This window comes from Leishmania major, chromosome 14 (assembly GCF_000002725.2).
Source record: "Leishmania major strain Friedlin complete genome, chromosome 14".
Taxonomy (NCBI): domain Eukaryota; phylum Euglenozoa; class Kinetoplastea; order Trypanosomatida; family Trypanosomatidae; genus Leishmania; species Leishmania major.
Window position 1 is genome coordinate 395,073 of NC_007255.2, and position 21,233 is coordinate 416,305.

Sequence of the window (21,233 nt, forward strand, 5' to 3'; positions counted from 1 at the left end):
GATCTCCTCGCTCTAAGCAAGAATACACCGCAAAAAGAGGAGAAGGGGTGGAGAGAGAGGGAGGGGGGCGGCAGGGGAGGGAGGACATTGACGGCAAGCTAGTCTTCTTTCAAGGGGGCCAAGGGCACAGACAACGCGCGGGAACCGAAAACCACGAGAGGGAACGAAGAGGTGCCGAAAGAGCCAGAGAGAGAGATGAGTGAGGGGGGGGGGCAAGTAAGAACCAACAACAACGGTAAAGCGAGAAGGCAAGCGCATGACATCAAATTATGCGGCTACAATAAGATCCTGCGAGCGCGCATGCAATAGGGGTGGAGAAGGAGAATCGCAAGGTGTTTGTGAGGAGGGAGGCGGAAGAGAGAGGGAGTTACAGCTTGCTCTCGGAGGCGTTGATGGAGTGCATGACGACATCTGCGTGCAAAATCGTCGTGTCTATCAAGTCGCCGTTGATGGTGTCGCTGCCGCTCGCGCGCACCATCGCCTCCTTGCGAGAGATGCCCCAGGCCTTCATGTGGCGCTGGCAGAGACGCGCCATGCACACGTCACGGTCGCACGCCAGGAAGAGCTTCACGTCAAACATGTCGTTCACAGCGGCCCACTCCGGCGTGCCACGATAGAGAACGTAGTTGCCCTCCACAATGATGACGCCGGCGGAGCCGGGGATGCGAATGTCGCGCTCGTGAGGGTCACCGACGGCGTGGTCAAAAGACGGAACAAAGACGTCGTCGTAGAGGCCGCGTTCATTCGGCGTTCGGATGGAGACGAGGTCATCGCGCAGCTTGCTTGGGTTGAACGTCCACTCCGCGCCGCGGCGCCTCACGGCCTCTTGCGCGTTCGGCATGGCCAGCAGCTCCTTGCGATAGAGGTGGTAGCCGTCCATCGGCATCACGTACACCTCTACACCACGGCCGCTGCCCGCGCCTGCACAGTCGTCGCTGGCATTGCTATTCATTTCTGCGTCATTGATGTCAACCTTCCGGAACGGCGCCATGGGATCGGGTTGGTCGCTCAGCGCCTCTCGAACAGCATCTGCCAACAGCGCCGCAATGGTCGACTTGCCACTACCAGGGCGGCCCGCCACTGCGACAAGCACGCGGGGCACGCACGCCTCACGCACCATCGGGTTCGTGTGACGAAGATTCTGCTGCTGACGTTCGTAGACGGAGACGATGCGCTGCACCGCGCACGCGAGCTCCTCGCTGCTCACTAACTTGTCATGAAGCGCACTCATGATGGTCGGGCGACCAGGAAAGAGGATGCTCGCGCGTGTCTGCCTATGGGAGCAGGTGAGAGTATTAAGCTGTGAGATGAAGGAGAAGGGAGAAGATAAGCGCTCTATCCTTGCTTTCGTATACTTGATATGTATTTGCTTGCTAATCATGCGCGTGGTGTGCTGGCGCATGCTCGTGCCCGTGAGCAACACGCCGGGAAGGCGTAGGGCGGAAGACAACACCGCCGCACGAAAAAAAAAAAATGCATGACGCGAAGAAGGCGAGGAGAAGAAATGTGCCACCAGAGGAAGGAGGGAAGGTAAAGCAATAGAGCAACAGTATCGTGCGGATGCACCCGCCCCCCCCCCATATATATATATACCTATGTATGTATATATATATATATACGGATGGGTATGCTGCTCTTCTCCACAGACGCACACGTGCTGAAAGGCCTCTGTACGCTGCAGGTCAGGCAAGGCCCTCCCTCCTTTCTGCGCCGTCACCGCCTTTTCAGGCGAGACAAAGAGACGCACATGTGCTTGACCAAGAGCCCCTTCCCCCCTCTCCCTCCCTCCCTCCCTCCCTCCAACAAGCACCATATAACTGAATGGAGCATGTGTGGTAGCTGGGTGTCCGCATTTTTTGTTTTCGAAACACGGTTGGATGGCGACGGTGTATAACACCGTCAGCCTTACTCTATTGCCTTCCTCCTCTTCGCCCGCCACAGTCGTTTCCGTTCGTTGGTTGTTTTCTACACTCGCTCAGGAGAGGAGGGGAAGGGGGTCAGAATCGAGTCCCCATACCCCCCCCGTCTCACCATCCTTCTATGTTGCCTTCTTATTTCGGGGTTCGAATATGAAGCTGAGCATCGCAGGCCGCTGCCTTTTCGCGGTGTTCTTTCGCATCGCGTTCTCGCGTCACGACCTTGGTGGCTGCGTGATGGGGAAGGCAAGAGAGACACAGACGCCGTGCAGAGACCTCACGGAGAAACACACACACACACACATACACAAGCACACGGAGAGGAAAAGGCGAACCGTTCAGAGCAAGCGTGTAAAGAACTCGAAAACCAACACACACACACACACGCACACACAGCGAGAGACCAAGACGGCGAGTTTACGGAAGAGGTGACACAGACACGTGGCAGCAAACGAGAGCCGACACGAAAAGGGAAAAAGTAAAACGAAGCAAGCGCACGCACACGCGCACCTGCGCAACACGCTTAGAGGTAAAAGCACAACAAAATCCTTCACCCTCATGCGCTCATGCGGCTGCCGCTGCCGCCCACCCCCTCGCCTCCCCCTTCTTAAGGCCAAACATGCACGCAGAGCCTCTCGCACACACGAACATGCAGATATACATCCACAAGCGCTTGTGCACTGAAGCACGTGACGTGCGCTCACGCTGTTCAGCTCGCGTGGGCAGGAAAGTGATGGCCAGAAGAGAGCGCAACGTGGGGAGTACAAGAGAGGGACAAGACGCGGTGATTACTTGCCGCTGGCACATCTGAGTGCATTGCATTCAACAGCAGAGCTCCCCTCACTGCTTTACTTTTTATGGGAAGGTATTTTCGTTGTCTCCCAGGGTAATGGTGGCGGTGAAAACATCGGAGCCGCAGCAAAGCGCTAAGATAGCGGTTGTACAATGAAAAAGAAGGGGGGCGGGCATTGTGTATTGTGTGGAGTGTGTACAGCATGCGCGTCCGAGACAGAAACAGCCCACATGGCACACCCTCGCGTATTATTCGTCGCGGGTAAAGTGGAAGAGAAACAATAACAATAAATAAAAAGAAATACAAGCGCCACAGAGCTTAAACAACAAAAATAGAAACGCAGGAGGAAAAAACACACACACACACACATCCACATCCACACACATACACACAGAGAGACACAGACGCACACACACACACACACAAACACACACACACACGGAAAAGAAACAGGAAGTACGAATTCGTCACGAAGGGGAGACAAGCGGAAAAGAGAAGCAACAACTTAGCCCCGGATACCTCCCTCCACGCGACCATTGTCAAGAAGGCTTGCTCTCCATGCTGCTGCTGATGCTGCTCATGTGTCTCGCCGTCCATTCTTTCGCTTCTTGCGCGTTGTTTTATGGTCTGCGGCGCCCCCTCCCGTCGCCGGTTCGTGCTGCTATCATACGCGTATGTTTCACGGTGCGGGCTCACCTACAAAGACGGTGCTTCGAAGGCTTCCAGGGCAACAGCAACAACAACACCAAAAAAAGAAAGTGGAGCACAAGAACGAAGAGGGCGAGTAGTGGTGCTGGCGGCATACATGCACGTCGACGTAGAGAGGGAGTGAGAAGCCGAAACAGCAGCTCCACACGCCGGCGCAGGGGAGGGGAGGGGGGAGGGAGGGGAGGGGAGGGTCAAGGAGAGATGCGCGTTTAATGCAAGATACCACGCAAGCTATATATATATATGCATATATATATATATAAGTGAAAAGGAAGGAGGGGATGGATGACGAGCATGTTGTATACACACGCCCGAACACCATGTGGCCGTGGTGGGCAGTAAGCATGGAATCGCACAGAAGAGACTCAGAAGAGAGAGCGCGCAGGAAGACGCAGCAGCGAACTAGAGGACAAGCAACAAAGAAAAAGGAGGAAAGGCAGCGTGCGCAGGCCTTACAAGTGGAAGGAAGGGAGAGAGGGACGGAGAAGGGGGAGGGGACCCGAGGAGGGGCGTCGTCGACCGTAGAGGCGGTCGCTGCTGCTGCTAGCAACACACTGAGCACCCGTCTTAAAAAAAAAAAAAACTTGCGAAAAAAAATGATAAAAACAGAAAACGAGTCGCCAAATCGTGGAGGGAATGAGCAACAGGGGGGAGGGGGCCGTACAATAGAAACCCGGAAAGAACGGAGAGAAATACTAAGAATAGGAAAGACATACCGAAGTGCAAGCACCACTGGGGGAAGTTTCGGGCGAGGGGGGAGGAGGGAGGCGGGGCAGTACCCTTCCAAAGGGCATCTACACCACCACCACCTCGATCGATCCTCTTCCCTGCATGCTCTTTCTTGGTGCCTCCCCGCGCCATGTCTCTATACCTTTCGCCGTCCTTTTCATCTCCATACTTAAAAAAATCTTTAATGGAAATATCGCGTATCCCTGCGTCCTTCCGCGGCCCCCTCGCACACACACTCGCACCATATACCCGCGCTGCCCCCCCCCCCCTCAATTCCTTCATGCCCTCTTCCCTCTCCAACAAGCACCAAGGTCATCCTCCTCCGCACGCCTACATTACGCCAACACGCCCCTCATGTGCTCTCCTCCCCTTACCGCCTCTGCCGTCAGCCTCTCACCCACGAAACACATTTCGTTGAGACGCGTGCACGTGGAGACGAAGACTACGCGGCACAGCGAGCAAAACGCGTCTGCCGCGTGAATAGGGGCCTGTGTCCGCGCCTCTGGCTCCGTGCGTTCGTGTGGGTGGGGCCCAGTGTGGTTACGCCCTCTTCTGCATAGAAGCACACACGGGTCACGAGAGGACACCACCATAAGACCAAACAGAGAAAAGGATACAGGCAACGCGCGTGTTTTGTGTCCGTGCACCGTTATCTGTGTTCGCGTTGGCGTCGGTGTACGCAAGCGTGCGTATCGCGCAGGTGCCCCACAAAGAGGGAAAACACACGTAAACAAAAAATCGGAAAGAGATTGAGGTGCAGACGCGGTGGTCAGCCATGTGCAGCACAACACCGCCAAGGCAGAGGTGGAGGAGGGGGGTAGGCAAGGGGAGAACGGTGCCACACAGACGAGAACAGGTGTGAACAGTAGAAGACACGGATCAGAAAGGCAAAAACGTGAAACCGAGGAGACACACACACACACGCGAACGCCGTAGAGGTGACCCCTCCCACTGAAGCAAGAGCTGCAGTAGCCCCTCACACCACCCCCGGTGGCATCGTGCCAGGGAAAAAGTAGCTAGGTGGCCGAGGGGACAATGGAATGGGCAGTGGAAGGCGTCTCGACAACAGGCACACGCACACACACACAGACAACCATTTCAATACCCCGTCCCCTTCGTTCTCGGCTCATCAGAGAACAGCAAGAGGGGGAAAGATATGAAGTCAGAGAAAGTGATAGACGGAGGCGTGGGCATAGATACGCTGCCTCCGTGTACGGCTCGGCGAAGGGCAGGGGAGAAACGACAGAAAGAAGCGGGGTGCAGCGCAACGACAAAGACGAGCCCATACACACACACACACACACACACAGAAAACGAAGACAATCCTGATAAAGTGAAACGACATCAACCAACAGCAACACATACGTATACATGCATATATGTGCACACCACATATATATATATACACACACACACACGTTTAAAGGACAAGCAGCGTGTTTTCTTCGTGCTTTGTTTTGTTCCTCCTCCTCTCCCCCTTCTCCTTTGGTGATGCGCGGAGACACAGAAGGCAGGCGAAGGAGAATGGAGGGGCGGGCGGGCGGGTTTATCGATGCATGAATTGGTTACCTGGCTTCTTCTTTGTTATTTTCGTTTTCCTTTCTACATCCATCACATCCGTTCCCCTCCTCGCCTCTCCCTTCTGCCTTTGCCCTCGCCTTTGCGTTGCTGCCATCTCGCTTCACGAGAAAGGACGATGCGTATGAGGGTGCGCAAGGAACGAGTGAATGAAATAGGTGCACGGGGGTGGTGGTGGGGGGGGGAGGGGAGTCGAGGAGCTGGGTGGGGACGAAGGTAGCACGAGAGAGAAACTGATACAGACGCAGACAACGGGGGAGGAAGCGCACTTCTGGATCTGCGGGTGCGCCTCATATCCTCTTCGCGTTGGGGGACGAGGACGGGGCGGGGAGGGGGGAGGCTTGCTCCTGTGCAACTGGCTTGCCGATGTTCCAATACGCGGGTTGTGTGACTGTGAGCCACACGAACATACGCACGTGCATAGCAGGTCCACGGAGAGAGGCGAGTGGCGCGGGGGAGTGGGTGCAGCACCAAGAAGAAGTGAGGACAAGCAAACTGGCAAACGAAGACAAGGAAACGAGGCACAACGCGAACACGCACACCAAGAAGCGAAGAGCTGTGCAACGAGGCAGAAAAAAGGACAAGGCGAAGCATAGCCGACGCCTGCGCTTGGGGTTGTCCACCCCACCGCGTGCGCCAATACACGCATGCAGCATCACAGCGTGTGCATGCACTTTGACATCTGCGTCTGCTGATGCGGGGTGGTGGCGGCGGTGGTGGGTAGGTGGGGAAGGCGAAGACGTTGATAGCTGGCATCGGTGCACTCGCCGCCTTGGAGCTGCTCAGAGACAAGTCGCGGCGGGGGGGGGAGCAGCAGGGTAGAGTCGTCGGCCGCGCTACAAGGACGCAGGCGGGGCACGAGAGACAGCGTGCGTGCATAGTTTCAACAGCGGGACGCTTGAAAACACCTACTTCCGTTTCGCATAAGCGGACCTGCGCGCGATGCTAGGCGATGCTCGAATAGTGCTCCCGCCGCCTGTCAAAAGAGTTCCTCGTGACCCTGTCGTCCTCAATCTGGCCGGTGCGGGGGAGGAGCGCGCCATGATCTTTGGCGGGGCTGCTGCTCACCGACGGCTGGCGCTGGTCTGCCGACGCACCGTCAGGGAAGTGGGCGTGCTGGCTGGCGTTCTCGGCCACGGTGGTATCCATCTCCGCTACGATGATGTCACCGGTGACAGCGGCCCCGCTCGAGGAGCTTCCACTGGCTCGTTTGTCCCGCGACTTTCCCACCGTTTGGTCGCCCTTCAAGACCAATTTACCGCCTCGCACGAGGCCTAACGACGCCACAACCGCCATGAACATGACGTACATCGCGCTGATCTGCTGCACGTTGTTCGCGTACTCGGCCATCGTGTCGAGGGAGTGTTTCTTTCCTGGAGGCAGCGCTGCAATCATGCTCGCCACCAGGTTCGCTGCGATGGGCCCCATGGAGGCCTGCGCCGAGGCCTTGCCAAGGTACCCCACACATACCAGCAACTTCTCCTTCCACGGCATATCACTGCCAATCTGAATCAAGAAGGTGACGGTGAATCGCACAGCCGTGCTGCATACCATACAGATGACTGCCCTCGGGAAGAAGGTTTGGTTGAAGATCGCCTTGACGTTGATCTTGGCTCCCATCGTGGCAAACAGGATCGGCATCATCACCTGATCCCAGCACAGGGCGAGCCACGTCGCCACGTACTTCTTGTGGTCCTCGTGTTCCATCGTGCGTGTCCTTGACCACATGTGCGCCACTGTGGCGGAAAAGAAAACGCACATGACACAGCCGCCTCCGGCGAGGTTCATCTTATACCCAAAGAACACCATCGCATAGCACTCGAAGAGAAAGATACCGAAGGCGAAGTCCATGCAGCTGTTCAGGTGCGCACGGGTGTACTTGCCGTTCGGCAGTCGGTGCGCCTCCTGCTTGATGAGTTCCACAACGTAGAAGAAAAGAATGCCAAGACCAATACCGATGATGATGCCACCGAGGAACTGCACAGGGCCGAGCACGATTGCAACGGCCAGCTTCTGATCATAAAAGATCAGCCCAATAATGAAGTTGGCGCACCACACGCCGATCACGATCTCAATACCAACTGCCGAGAGCATGAGTGACAAGGGGCCCACGCCGCAGCCGTAGCCCATGTCCTGCAGGTACAAGCTACCTGGCACGACGACGGCCGGCGACACGATGCTGCACAGCATGCCTTGCAGGAACGCCCAGTTGTAGTTGTCGTTGTAGTCGAAGATCTTGTTGGCAATGAGGCTGTGCGAGACGCCCTCGAACACGAACGGCATCGTTGCCAGCAGTGCGGTCTGCTTCCAGTGCGGAATGATATCCTTGATGGCGAGCTTGTAGCCGGCACGGGCGAGAATCACCGTGAGCCCGAGCTTCGAGGAGATGTCGAACACCTCCTTCACGATGCCGTGCGTCAGATACTTGAGCGTCGGGATGTTGTTCCACATGATGCCCACCCACAGAACACCAACGAGGGGCGGTAGCTGTAGGATACGGCATATAAGACCACCGACGATGGCGGACACGATCACGAGCACCAACGGATCCCAGACGTAGCCGCCCGGCTCCACGAGCCAGCAGGGGAGCATGTTCCACAACAGGAACCATATCAGTGCCACAAAGCACACGCGAATGAAGATGTTCAACGCGCGGATCGACAGCCGGCGGCCGCCGATCGCGACGATGAGCCCCTCCTTCCAACACCAGCGCATCTCCCAGTGCTTCTCGCCCTCACCGCACTCGCGGATCGACGGCAGGAACCAGTTGCTGCCTGTGTAAGGCAGGAGTGAATACAAGTCGCGGTTTGCCATTATATGCGTGACATCTGCAATGTACACGAGGTCCTCTTCGTTCAGATGGTGGATCTCGTGCGCCAGCGGCATCAAGTGCGGCGGTAGCTCCTTGACGTAGGTCTGGTTCACGAAGGAGTCCGAGTAGGAGAAAGAAGCGTTGAAGTTCTCGGCGCGGGAGGTGTGGTGGTGGTCGGGCTCCGCGTTCTCCGGTGTCTGCGGATGTGAGCCGTCGCTAAAGCTAGAGGTAGACCGAGCCGCGGTCGGGTCATGGTGGCTGTGCTTGGAGGCGTTCGACCTCACATCGTTGACGCCGCAAGGACCGTGGCAGGGCAACAGGGTGAAGGATTCGTAGCTGCTGCCGGCGGACTGCGCCAAGTAGACGGTCTTGGCTGCACCTGCCCTTTTCTCCACCAGCAGGTCGGGCACCGCCACCTCGCTTTTGTGCGACTCACCGCACACGGCGGTGCTGCGCAAATCCGCGAAGACGGAGCCGCTGCCGCCGCTCGCGTCGGGGTGAGAGAGTTGGTGAAAGGACGACCCAGCAGAGCTGCTGGGGGTGCTGGCTGCACTGTCTTCGTGCTGCGGCCGCGATTGGGCCGCAAGGGCCTCAGTTTTGCTGAGCGAGGGCATGCGTATACCGGTTGCGACAAGCTGCTGCAGCAGAGGATGCAGTTCAACGTCCCCAATCAGGGCATCGGTGTTGCTCTTGCCGTCACCGCGACCGTCGCGACCAGGTACACCGTTCTGATGGTGTTGCTGTGGCTGGTGCTGTGCGTGGTCGTTCGGTCTGTCACTCATCTAACGCCAAGCCGGGCACGCAAAAAAAAAAAAGACAAAAAATAACAAGCTCACGTTTGGGAAACGGTGCTCGTGCAACGTGAGAAAAGGGCACACACGTGTGGGGTGGGTGGGGTATGGCTATGTGCGTTTAAGCCACATATATATACATATATATATATGTGTGTGTGTGTGTGCAGAGGAAGCAGTAAACAGGGTGAAAAGGACGTAAACCGTATCGCAGGGGAGACAACAACGAAACGAAGCGGGCTGGACATGTGCAACGGACTGATATGCAACGTCTCTCTCTCCCCCCAAGCAGCAGCAGCAACAACACAAAAAAAGATGAGAGCGAGCGCCGAGAGTACAGGAGAGAGAGAGAGGGAAGGGGGTGAGAGGTCGTACGCAACCGTGCAAAGGTTGACCCGAGGGAGGGGGGAGAAGGCGGTGTGGGCGACAGGGGGATATGGCAGGTAACACGGTGCATCAGGAATGCATACGTGCCCGCTAGCGTCTGGTAACGTACATTCGCTCAGCGCCTCACTAGAAAACCGCCGTCGCCGGAGAGAGGAAGGCTCTCCGGGTTGGGATTGATAGACACTGTTCCTGCTTCACACGCAGCAAGCTGGTTGGGAGGGAGGGGTGATGGGAAGGGATGGGCTAACCGATGCGAGAAAGTCGTTGAAACATCGTTGTTTTGGTTCAAGAAAACACATCTGCTGGCACGTGTTAATGTCTTAATCGTGTTTCTTCCCTTCTGGAGGTGGAGCGGAGGCGACTGGGCCAGCGAATGAAGCGACAAGAAGAGATGAAAAAGGGGATGAGAGGGGCGAGAGGCGGGAGGAAGGGGGGGCAAGAGACCCGTCCTCGCGCGCGCACACACACGCCGCTCTCGGCGCGCGAAAGAAACAACGATAAGAGACGAACAAAAAGAAAGCGAGCGTGTGAAACAAACCACAGCGATATATACCCACACGCATACATGCATACATATCTGTGTATACTCGCGCGCACACAACGGGAACAACAACCAAGTGGGCCTTGACGGTGCCCACATGACAGAGAACTGCGAGGCCGGTGTACCGCGAGATGCTACGCCCATGCGCGCGCACGCCCGTACACGCCAAATGCCAGGAAGCACGTGAGCATTACGTTCTCCTTCAACAACAAACACCACAGAAAAAGGCAGCGCAACCGGTGCCCAACGCACACGCGCATGATTAGGAGAAGAGAAGGCGTTCGCGATGACTGCTCCTTCTGTTCCGTCGCTCCCCGCCAACGTCCCTCAAACGTCTGCGGCATCCGTCACCATGACGAACACCGTGCGGATGGCAACGCTAGCGACGCTCACCATGAGCCGGAAGCGCAGCCCCGACCACAGCGCCGTCACACCTTCCTCTCGCACAATCGTCCTGGCGCAGTCCATAACGCCGGCGTAGCGCCTCTCATCCTTCTCGTCCGAAGCCGTCAGAACGAGGCGGCGGCTCACCACCTCTAGCGGCTGCGTGAGTACGTCGGCCACAATCGCCAACCCGCGAGCCACCGCGTACGGGTACGTCATCTGCACACGCTCACTCAACATGACGGAGGCGATAAGGTAGAGACCACGGTAAGTGCACACGGTCAGCGGCTCGACGGCGGCGCCGCGGTAAAACCCGCTCCAACCCTTTCGACGGTAGATTTGGCGAGCGGTCTCTGTGGCCGTTGTGTAGCGGTACGCCTCCTCCTGCAGCGGCGAGACCGGCTCAGCCTCGTCTGCATCCGCCCTCCCAGTCCCACCGCTCTTCGCTGTCGCTGCCTCGCCGCCCGCGCAAAGAGCACGGGTAGCATCACCGGCGGGAGCGACAATGTCCGCCATGTAGTTGGTCATGACAGTCTTTCGGATGGCATTGTACGGGGTGGCCACCCACACCGCCGCACTCGTGGCCGCCATTGACAGCGCCACGATGACCGAGGTGCTCATCTGATCCGCCATGCGGGCCGGAATCAGACGCTGCAGGCATACAAACACCGCATTGGTGGCGAACGAGTCCACGAAGCCGCTCGGCAGCGTCAGCACCGCATCTGCCATGACACCGCGGAGAAAACCGCCAAGGCCCTCCTTGCGCCACAGGCGGCTGTACAGCTGCCCAACGCCACGGAAGCCACCAGCGGGCAGGCGGCCCTGGCGCACCAGTTCGCCCTCGACAGCGGTCAGCACCATCACGCGGTCAATCGGGGCCGCCATAGATCGCTGAAAAAGATCGAAGACGGCGCGGATGAGCATGTCCACCGCCATATCCGTAGCAGTCAGCTGGAACTCTTGACCGCCGCCGTACTGGCCGTATGGGGTGTCTCTACCTGCTCTGCCCGCCTGAGGAGCCTGGTGCTGCTGCTCCTGGTGGGCAGCCGGGGGAGAGGCGGCGTGGGCGGACATGCTTCCTGTGCGCTACACTGCGCGACACGCGTGCTGTAATAGATATAAAACAGAAAGGGCAAACAAAAGACTATGTGTGCTTGTGATGGGGAAGGGTGGTGGGTGGTGGGGTGTTGGGTACCACAAGATGAGGTCCACCTAACTCGGTCTACCTCTCTCGACTTGAGTGGGGGTGTCCACTGAGAAACGCGAAGGGAGAGAGAAATGAAAGTGAGGCAGTGAGGAATTAACTAGAAACGCTCGTTGTAGTCGAGAGCGATATACGTATACACAGAGAGGGGGAGAGGCGCGCGAGCGTGTGTACGTGGGTGGCGCTGGTGCTACGTAATGGTTCAAAGAAGGGGAAGAGCGGAGGCAGCACCCAAACAAGGGCCGGCACAAAATCGAAAACTGTGCGGTGGCGGCTCGAGACGACGGCAGCGCTGCAGAACTGCAAGACGGAGAGACGCTTCGAGAGGACGGCAGGGAGCGGAGCAGCAACGTGAGTCGAGAGAGAGAGAGAGAGGGAAAGGGAATCGCGCAACGGCGATCGTTGCTGGGCGGTACCGCACTGAAGCCGAAAAAGCAAAAACAAAGGGAAACAGACACAAGCTGATGTGCGGTTGCTTGCAGACTATCACAAAAGTCGAGCACAGGGGAACCGACACCGGGGAGGGGATGAGGGGATGAGGGGAGAGATGGCGCGCACGGTGCGAACCACAGCAGGAGGAACAGAAAGCAATACAAAAGAAAAGCGAGAGCCAAGAGAGTTTAGCCCGTTAAATCTGTGAAGGATGCGTGCGAGGAAAATGTGCATTACAATACGGAGCGAAGAGGGGGTGGACCCGCGTGTGCCTTGTGGACGCGCGCAGAAGGCCGGGGGAGTAGGAGAGAGCGAGAAGGGCGAGAGAGCGTAAAAGAGGCCGAAGCGAAAGAGCGCCAGCGGTAACGCGCATAAAATGAGGCAGCCGACAGGTGGCAGACCCTTCCCTCGCTTCAGCTTTTGGTCTGTTGCTTTTGATAGGTGAAGGCGCTGAGCTTGGGAGCGGAAGTGAGAGGCAGCTGCGCCGGTGTACACGTGGGGTGGGGGAGGGCAAGACGGAGAGGAGTGGTGGTGGTGGCGAGAGGAGGGAAGATGTCCGAGATGGAGGAGAGGCCTGAAAGACGTGGTGTGCACTTGGGCATCTGGGTGTGGCAATGCGCTCCTGCGCAAGTGTGGCATATGCCATGGAACGGGAGAACGGCGGGAACCTGAAAAGTGCGCGCCACCGTCGGTGCCTACGTGGGGAGGGGGGGGGAAGGAAAAAGGGAAGCAAGAGGCACTCTATACGTCTGCTGCTCTTGCTTCACACGCTGTGCACCGGCGATCAACAAACCGCTCCATCAGCTCTGCAGCGCTCTTGATAGGGATTTGTTTTCTTGCATGTGTTCTTGCTGGCCACTTATGCTGCCAGACACCTCACCGCGGCAACTCAGGGTACATTGCCAACTGTTTGTGGAGATGCCAAAGGCCTGCCCCGCCTGACCTGGGGTGCGACTGCGGGCTCTTGGTGTCAGCAGGCAGGTCTGGGCTAGCACTGTGCCGAAGGGACTTGCGGTGATGATCAGGTTTGTGCGAGCTCACTACGATTAGTGTCGACGATTCAGCAAGCACGTGCTTGCACATGCTGTCTTTCGGCTTTGGCTCCGATGCCGTGATGTCGAGCGTAGTTCAGGGCCGAACCTGAGCCGTATGCCGTGGCATTGCAGCGGGCTGAGCGACGCCACACGGTGTTGGTCGGTCCGATTCCTTGACGTAGTCGTAGCGCAACCAAGGTAGACGAGCGGCAGTTGCGCGCGCGCATCTTTGTTGGCGTGTTCGCGATGGTACGGACACGTTGACGAACAAGGAAACCCTTCACTTTCTCTGAGGAAGACGTGCAGCCCCATCCCTGCCAATGCTGAAGCACCCCTGGTGGTGCCAGCGCCGACACGTCAAGCCCGTCGTACCGTGATTGAGCAAAGGAGAAGGGGGGTGTAGAAGACTGAAGAGCAAGCAAGGTAGGAAGCTGCCAATCCAGCAGCAGCGCAGGCGTCCGCGCCAATGGTGACACGTATTGCGCTCAGATTGGTACTATAGCACCGCCCTTACCTCCTCCCTTCCTTGGCCATCCCTCCTTTCTACACCACAGCACCTGAAAAGGATGGGGCGGTTGGGTAGCCCGCGAAGGTCCGTAGCAGCGGCACCACCGAGCTCGTGATCAAGCAGAGCGGCAACCCAGCGAGCAAGCCAGAGACACCTTCTTGGCGCCATACCTGCACAGCGCAGTCCCATCCATTCGCATAGCGGCATCCGCGGCGCGCGGTCGGGGGGGTCTTGGTCTGATCATCGTCTCCGTTGCAGACACTTTCCGCATCTGCGACGGGCAGCAACGCCATGCGCTGACGAAGAACGACAAACGGACGCTGCAGGGCGTTGACAGATCCAGCAACCGCCAGCAGCACCCCCAAAGCAAAGAGGCGGTGCTGCCCCAGACGCACTAGCGCCAACGGCGCTGACGCTGCGCCAGCAGTCGAGGCGCTCATCATCGCCCATCGCTGCATCCACCGCGACGCCGGCTTCACGACCGTCCACGCGAGTCCAAGTGACAAGGCGCGGCTGGCGAAATCGACGTCGAGTCCGTTCAAGAGAAGACTACGAACTCCCATCCGGTGGAGAACGCATCCCCACACCTCGGTAGCGCTCGTGTAGCGGTGCTGCCGTCGCTGCTGCTGCTCCCCCTGCTGCTGCGCAGGCTGCAGGGAAGGTTCGCAGACAGGCAGGGACGTGTCCGCCATGTAGTTTACTCGAATCGTCGTCCGTACTGCGCGCAGCGGCCACGAGAGAAGGCTCATGACGAACGTGGGTGCCACTGTCCGCGACAGCCCGGCCCACCACAACGCCGCCGCACCACCAGCTCGGCCGTTTTCGCTGGGCAACAGCGGACCAAGGCGGTCCATGAGGCTACGCATAGCTGCAAAAAGCAGCGCCTCCTCGACAAAGGACGCCAGCACAAAGCCGAGCTCCGCTTTACCGCCACGCAAGACGCCACATACGCCCTTCCCCTCCTGATGGAGGTGACGCAGCCACCCAAACGCACTGGCGCGTGTCATCCGCGGCGACGGCGACTTTTCAGCAGTGACACGCACTTTCGATGAGCTGGCGCGCGTCGCGTCTTTGCGCAGCTCTCCCTCCACGGCTGTCAAGCAATCCAGCCGAAGCAGTGCAACCTTGACCGCAAGGCAAGCTGATGCCGTGGCTACCGAGTTGGCCAGCGCCACAAGCGCCGACGTTATGTCCTCCACCGTGACGCTGCTGCGCACCGGCACGCCCTCCTCCTCGAGAAAAGCTTTGATGCTCGACTCTGTCAGCCGACGGCGCTCCTCATCATCGACGTCGTCCTCCACATCGCCTCCTCGTCGCAAAGGGTAATCAGCCGCCGCTGCGGACATGCGGAGCTATGGGTGCGCAAACCTGGTGTGACTGTGTGATCTGTTGCGTGCCTGTTACAGCTACTCGCATTTGTGTGCGTGCGCATCGTGTGCCCCCCACGGCAGCACCGTGAGAAAGAGCACCATGAAAAAACGAAGGGGCGGGAGAGAGGTACGCGAAGACATATCACCGGCACACGAAACGCAACTCGAACCGCAGCCAGAGCTGCTAAAGCTGCAGCAGGCGTGAACAAGCGTATCGACATACGTGTGTGCGCGCAACACGCCTCGTTTCCACAGCAGTCGAGCGTGCTTAGGCGTGCGAGTGCAGCTGCCTACACGGCCACTCCGCGTTGTTTCGTGCGCTCTCGTTCACATCTCCTGCTCTTTTTCGCTCCTACTGTTCAGTCTTTCGCCTCCTTACGAGAAGCCAAGTCAAGCCCTAGCAGCTCGTCGAGGAAGGCCTCTGTTTCGAGGACATGCTGGCGGGCACCGCCGCCCTCACCGTTTGACGGCACAGCCTCCCCAGCTGGAGAGGTGCCCTTTCCAGCACCCACGCCACTGTCGCAGCTGAGCCTCGACCTTCGCCCTTCGCCCCATAGCGCCAGCAGGGTTGCCCGCTCAGCGGGCGACAGAACGACCCCCTTCTCCTGGAGTATCCGCCTCACGTCCGAGTACAACTTTGGTGAATGCGCCGCCGGCGCACACCGCAGAACAGTCTGAACTAGCAGAGAAACATCACAGCTTGCGAGTGCTACACGAAGTGCGTCAGCCCAGCTGCCCACCCAGCGATCCGCTACAACACCGCGAATAGTGCAACGCCTCCGAGACCAATCTAGTGGTACCGCTGTACCAGGGGTCACGGCTGCGTGTCGCGCATCCGTCGCCAGCGTGGAAGGCGCGGCAGGAGACGTGTCCGCTGCGGCTATGAGCACCGCAGTGGCCACCTTCGCTGCGACCATGGCTGGTGACTGATAAGATGGGGAAGACAAGCTGGCCACTGGGGAAGTTGCCTTGACTGACGTATGCAGCATCGCGTTCAATAGCCTGTACGTCATCATCTCTGTCGGATCCACAGCATCGCCTACGCGGCACCGCCACGCGGCCCACAAGTCCAGAACGGCCCTGCTTTGTGATGGACAGTCGCGCAGGGCGTACGCGACCTGCGACACCACGAAACCATCGAGGTAGACGTCCGGGGTCTCGTGGAAGCACCCCAGCGCCTCCGCCCAACGCCCGGCCGACGCGAGGAGGAAGAAAATACGTCCAAGTGCGCGGCTCAGCGACAGCAACGGCGGTGCAGGCCCCGGCGGCCGGGGGCCGATGTGCAACAGTTCAGACCTCGTCACTGCAACGACAGCGATGTCGGATGGAGATGCACACGCCGCGCGATGATGCGAAGACTGTCGGGCAAAGTTCCACAGAGCCAAGGCACCCTGCCACGATGCACCAGATGGCCGGGCTACCTCGCACGCGACGAGGCCCTTGCCAAGTCGATGAAAAAACGAGAATGGATCCGCCGGCAGGGGTGTGGACGTTGACGGGTGGCAGCGAGAAGGGCCCTTCACCGCTTCAAGCACCAAGTCCTGTGTCTCAACACCTGAGCTATCCGTGTCCTCCCTGCAAGAACGACCTTCAGGAAAGCTGTAGTTCAAGCAGAGCCGCAATGCTGTGGTCCAGTCGCCTTGCGCCGTGGCATCATCGATGCGCTGCAGCAGCCACTTCAGTGAAATGCCAGCTGCGTCGTCCGGTGTCGTTGGTTGGCCCAAGCGAAAAGGGCATGACTGCGCGGGTGGCGAACGCATAGCCAGCCGCAGTGCTTCCCAGGTTCCACCAAGGCCCTCATTCTCCACAATCCGCTCATGCCACATGCGGAAGGCTTCTAACGCGTCTCCACCGTTCTCTGGCACGGCGGAGCTGCAGTGACCGCGAAGACGCTTGAGGTTCCGCGCTGCGTTGCTGAATATCGTCCGCAGCTGCATATGACCTTGCTCATCTGCTCTTTCGCCATCATCCCTTCGGACGTCGTCCGCCGTCGAGGAAGAGCCCACGAGAAGAAACTCGACGACCTCGCTCATCAACGCGCACACCGAAGGCGATAGCAGCGGTGGATGCTCCTGACTCCCCTCCCACCACACCGCTGATGCGCTGCGACAGCTGTTGCTGCTCATTTTCTTTCGCTTACCGTCGCAGACCGTGGTGAGCTCCTCCTTCAACAGACGCTGCCACTCGTCGGATGTGCTGTACACATCACGGAGCGCTAGCAGAAGCAGCGCCACTGACTCTGTCATTGCGCCCATATGCTGTCCCGCTGGAGTCGCAGAACTCCAGAACGCGAACTTCGTCAGCTCCCCAACTGCCCCTTCCAGGAACGAAGCAAGACAGTGACGGTGGGCCTGCGACGGACTCTTGCTCGGATCGGTGCACTCGTTGCAGCACCACAACCATTGCCAGAAAAGATGTCGCCATACGCGCAAGGGCGGCGCAGGGTTCTCCTCGCACATCTGCCCAATTTTGACCTCGCTCGGGGGAGTGGTGGCACTGCTGTTCATCATCTCTAAAAGAAGCAGCATGTCGCGCGTGCGCATCGTATCGCGCTCCACAACGTATGTAAAAAGGGCGAGCAACAGCGCCAACCGCGGTGATGACGGCATAGAGACAGCCTGCATAATGCGCCGCCACACATGCCACGCAGCCGTTCCGTGGCCGCACCACAACAGCAGCCAAACAGACACCTCCTGCAGCGATACAAACATGAAAGGAATCACCGCGTAATCATCAGCGTCCTCAGCGGCTGCCGGCGCACTGGCTCTGTGGAGATGCAAACCACTTGCGGACGAAGCCTGCCGTGACGCTTGCGCATGATGAGTGGCGGTGGGGTTTTGTTGCTCGTGGCAGCGGAGCACTTCCAACGCTTCGCGCCACGCCCCGGCGCCAATGAGCTGGCACAGTCGCTGCTGCACTGGCGACATGGCAGAGTGCGCATCTCTGGCACTGGTGTGTAGCAGCGGTGAGGCGCATGGCGGCTCTGCACGCATACAAGCGGGGTCATTCACAGCTAGTGCAGCATCGACGCCGGATGCGCTGCGTGACGTGGCGGCCTCGATGCACTCGGTGCTCGACTTTCCCGACGTCGCGGCACCGTGACGTCGTCGCCGTCGGTGACCGAAACGGCCCTGAGCTCTCCACGAGCCTGACTCTACTGGTGCGAAGAACTGTGTTACCACGTGTGCATTTATACTATGTACACCACTGTGCGAGGTGGCAGGCGTTCGGCCTGAATCGCTCTCGCTGTCAGTACTCAAGTGACCTGCGGGGGCCAGCGGTGACGGCGGCGCGGCAGGTGGTGGCAGAGACGACACCCACCGCCTCAGGGTGCGCAGTGCCATGATGACGACATCTTTCCTTTGCATGTCACTGCGCTGGAGCACAAACACCTTTGCCTGTGAAGACGGCAGAAGGCGTCGCCGAAACTGCAGCGCGCTGCTCATGCAACGGCGGCTGATGCTTTGTGCACTGCGAAGACGATCGGGCGTTCCACCATAGAAAAAGCACGTTGCCCGTGAGCTTCTCATGGCACCAGTGCACAGCAGGAAGAACAGAACATGCGATACTGAGCCGAGTGGACCTTCTCCAATAAGTGCCACTCGTGTACGTTTGGGTGCAGCGAGCCTCCTGCGATGGCGTGTACGCACGTGCCATGGAGACGCTGCAAAGGGAAGGGTGGAATGCACCGACTGCCACGCGGGGACGCAGACGTGTGAAGGCGCACGCCAAGCACAGACGCGCCAAAAAAAAAATTAGGCAAGGAAAAGGAACAAGCCAGAGAGAGACGCACAAGTGAAGGACGTGATCCAATGGAGCAAGTGAAAGCCGGCATGTGTTGATGGTGTGTGTAGAGGGAGAGCGGGGGAGGGGGAGGGTTGTGCCACAAAAGGAGATGCCCCAGCATATTCTGTGTCCCGGTAGCTGGAGAGAGGGGAGCTGGCACCCAGTGAGCAATACAATGTTTCCACCATGTGCCAGCCAACACACCCACACCCACACAGAGAGAGAGAGACGCAGCAGGCCCCTCTCCCACCCCCCACCCCCAAAAGGTGGGGGAGTAGTCTACACGCGCGCAAAAGGGAACCAGAAAATACACGCACGCACCCATCTACCAACCCACTCGTGCTATCCCTTATGCGTGTGCATGTATATGTGTATATGCGTGTGTGTAGTGAGAGGTGTCGTGCACCTCGAAAAAGGACGAGCACAAACGGTTTGCCGTTTCCGTATTTCTATTCGCTCACGCCGCCGCAGGCTAAGCGGCGCAGGTACGCAACGATGGCGCCATCGTCACCAGGGAAACGGGAGGGGGTCGCTGGCCAAAGGACCGACAAACGCATGAGCGCGACAGCAGCAGAAGCTGACAGTACAAGGAGCGCAGCACAAGAGACAGAAGACGCAGAGAGAACTATGATACATGTAAAAATACGGATAGAGGGAGACACCAGAACACACACAACCCCCTCGAACACCAACGCACAGGCAGGCAGACGTATACACCATACAGAGTGGGGGTACGATGACCAGCACTGCGCATTCGTGTGTGCTTGTGTTTTGGGTGTGTCCGTGGGCGCGTCGGCTGTCAGACTCATGGGAAAGAAACATCGAGGGAGACCCAAAACAGCAGCAGCACATGGGAAAAGAGGCAAACACAAGGAGCGAGTACGAGCACAAACACCCACGCGCGCGCACCCGTGGCGTGGCGCGACCCGCCTCCCGCGGAGAGGGGAAGAAGAGGGCACCTGTTCGAATCAGTGTCCCGCAAGACAACGCATCTGCATACACCTCCCACGTTGGCCAACTTCCACGGGCAAATCGCCTAACCTGACCATGCCTCTCTCCCCCCCCCTCGCCCCTTCCCCTTCCGCCATGCACTGGCTTGGTCCCGTCATCTCACATCCGCGGTGGCATCGACGAAAGCGCCGCTTCCGCGCCGATCGTCTGCGTGTGGTTTGCCCTGCGGTACGTCTTGAGGGACGGCAGACTGTTCTCTGTCAGGTCCAGCTCGGCACCCTTGCGCGCCTCCGACGTTGCCAAGCCAGTCGACCACGGTGCGTGCACTGGCATAGACCACTTGGTGCGCGTGTGCCACGTGCGGAACGGGTGTCGGTTGTTTCGAATCGGCCCCTTGTCGTACGGGTCAGGAATCCACTCCACGTCACCGCCGATGTGCAGGTGATCCGGCTTGCCAGCGCGGAAAGGGCCATAGGTCTTGCGCGGCTTTCTCTCCGGCTCCCCCTGCGGCATCCACTTGGGGTAGTCGTGCTTCACTGGGCCGGTGCGGAAGTGCCAGATGCGGCCGCGGTTCGGCTTGTCGTTATACGGGTCAGGAATGTGCTCGGCAGCGCCGCCGAGGTAGTCGCAGGGCCCGCCGGCCTTCATGACACCCGTCCGCGGTGACGGCCCTGTGCCATCGCCGTCACCTTCCGGCATGTACGGGTACTCGGAGAAGAGGCCGCGCTTCAGAGGGTCTTTGCGGGTGAACAAGGCCGTCTGGCGAGGCACATTGTTCGGCTTCACAGGACGGCCAGGATCCGTGTCGAGCGGCAGGTATCCCATGCCGCCCATGTCTGTCCCTCGCCCCAGCGCAAAATCCATGCGGTCGCCGGCGCTGCGGTCGTTGACGTGTTGTGGCTCAATAGGCGCCGCGTACGGACCGCCGCCTGCGTACTCATATTGAAATTGACCGCCGGCGCGGAGGTCGTGGAATGGGGCACTCTCGCGGGTGATGTGATCCTGTTCGCAGTCGTAGAGGTGATGCCAGTTGGTCCAGTGCCGCCGGTTGTCCCAGTTCTTGGGACGGAGGTTGTGAATGGTCTCCAGGCGACCCTCCGTCATTGTGCTGAAGCGCTTCTCGTGTTGGGTATTGCTAGATGAAGAAGTGCGTTTATGTCGCGGAGCGCCGTCGGAGACACTCGGCTCGGCACCTGAAGCGCAGGGTGCAGGCGATGACGCGACACAACTCGGCAACCCCACACACAAAAAGGCGGAGGGCCGAGCAAGACTCGAAGGGCACGTGTGCTGAAGGAAGCAATCTTTCTAC

At 58.8% G+C, this 21,233-nt stretch overlaps 6 protein-coding genes across 6 annotated transcripts; all 6 read right to left on the reverse strand.

Annotated features, from left to right (window-relative positions):
• Positions 1 to 367: 367 nt before the first annotated feature.
• On the reverse strand, positions 368 to 1,231 carry LMJF_14_0970 (conserved hypothetical protein; the record flags this gene model as incomplete). The annotated part of the gene is made up of 1 exon (XM_001687644.1): positions 368 to 1,231. The coding sequence occupies one exon, from the start codon at positions 1,229 to 1,231 to the stop codon at positions 368 to 370; it is 864 nt and encodes a 287-aa protein (XP_001687696.1).
• Positions 1,232 to 6,669: 5,438 nt separating this feature from the next.
• Positions 6,670 to 8,610, reverse strand: LMJF_14_0980 (conserved hypothetical protein; the record flags this gene model as incomplete). The annotated part of the gene is made up of 1 exon (XM_001687645.1): positions 6,670 to 8,610. The coding sequence occupies one exon, from the start codon at positions 8,608 to 8,610 to the stop codon at positions 6,670 to 6,672; it is 1,941 nt and encodes a 646-aa protein (XP_001687697.1).
• A 1,972-nt stretch (positions 8,611 to 10,582) lies between these two features.
• On the reverse strand, positions 10,583 to 11,713 carry LMJF_14_0990 (ADP/ATP mitochondrial carrier-like protein; the record flags this gene model as incomplete). The annotated part of the gene is made up of 1 exon (XM_001687646.1): positions 10,583 to 11,713. One exon carries the CDS (start codon positions 11,711 to 11,713, stop codon positions 10,583 to 10,585), a length of 1,131 nt encoding a protein of 376 aa, XP_001687698.1.
• Positions 11,714 to 13,852: 2,139 nt separating this feature from the next.
• Positions 13,853 to 15,163, reverse strand: LMJF_14_1000 (conserved hypothetical protein; the record flags this gene model as incomplete). Its single annotated transcript, XM_001687647.1, has 1 exon — positions 13,853 to 15,163. The coding sequence occupies one exon, from the start codon at positions 15,161 to 15,163 to the stop codon at positions 13,853 to 13,855; it is 1,311 nt and encodes a 436-aa protein (XP_001687699.1).
• Positions 15,164 to 15,546: 383 nt separating this feature from the next.
• LMJF_14_1010 (conserved hypothetical protein) lies at positions 15,547 to 18,633 on the reverse strand (the record flags this gene model as incomplete). The annotated part of the gene is made up of 1 exon (XM_001687648.1): positions 15,547 to 18,633. One exon carries the CDS (start codon positions 18,631 to 18,633, stop codon positions 15,547 to 15,549), a length of 3,087 nt encoding a protein of 1,028 aa, XP_001687700.1.
• Positions 18,634 to 20,083: 1,450 nt separating this feature from the next.
• LMJF_14_1020 (conserved hypothetical protein) lies at positions 20,084 to 21,028 on the reverse strand (the record flags this gene model as incomplete). Its single annotated transcript, XM_001687649.1, has 1 exon — positions 20,084 to 21,028. The coding sequence occupies one exon, from the start codon at positions 21,026 to 21,028 to the stop codon at positions 20,084 to 20,086; it is 945 nt and encodes a 314-aa protein (XP_001687701.1).
• Between the last annotated feature and the right edge of the window lie 205 nt (positions 21,029 to 21,233).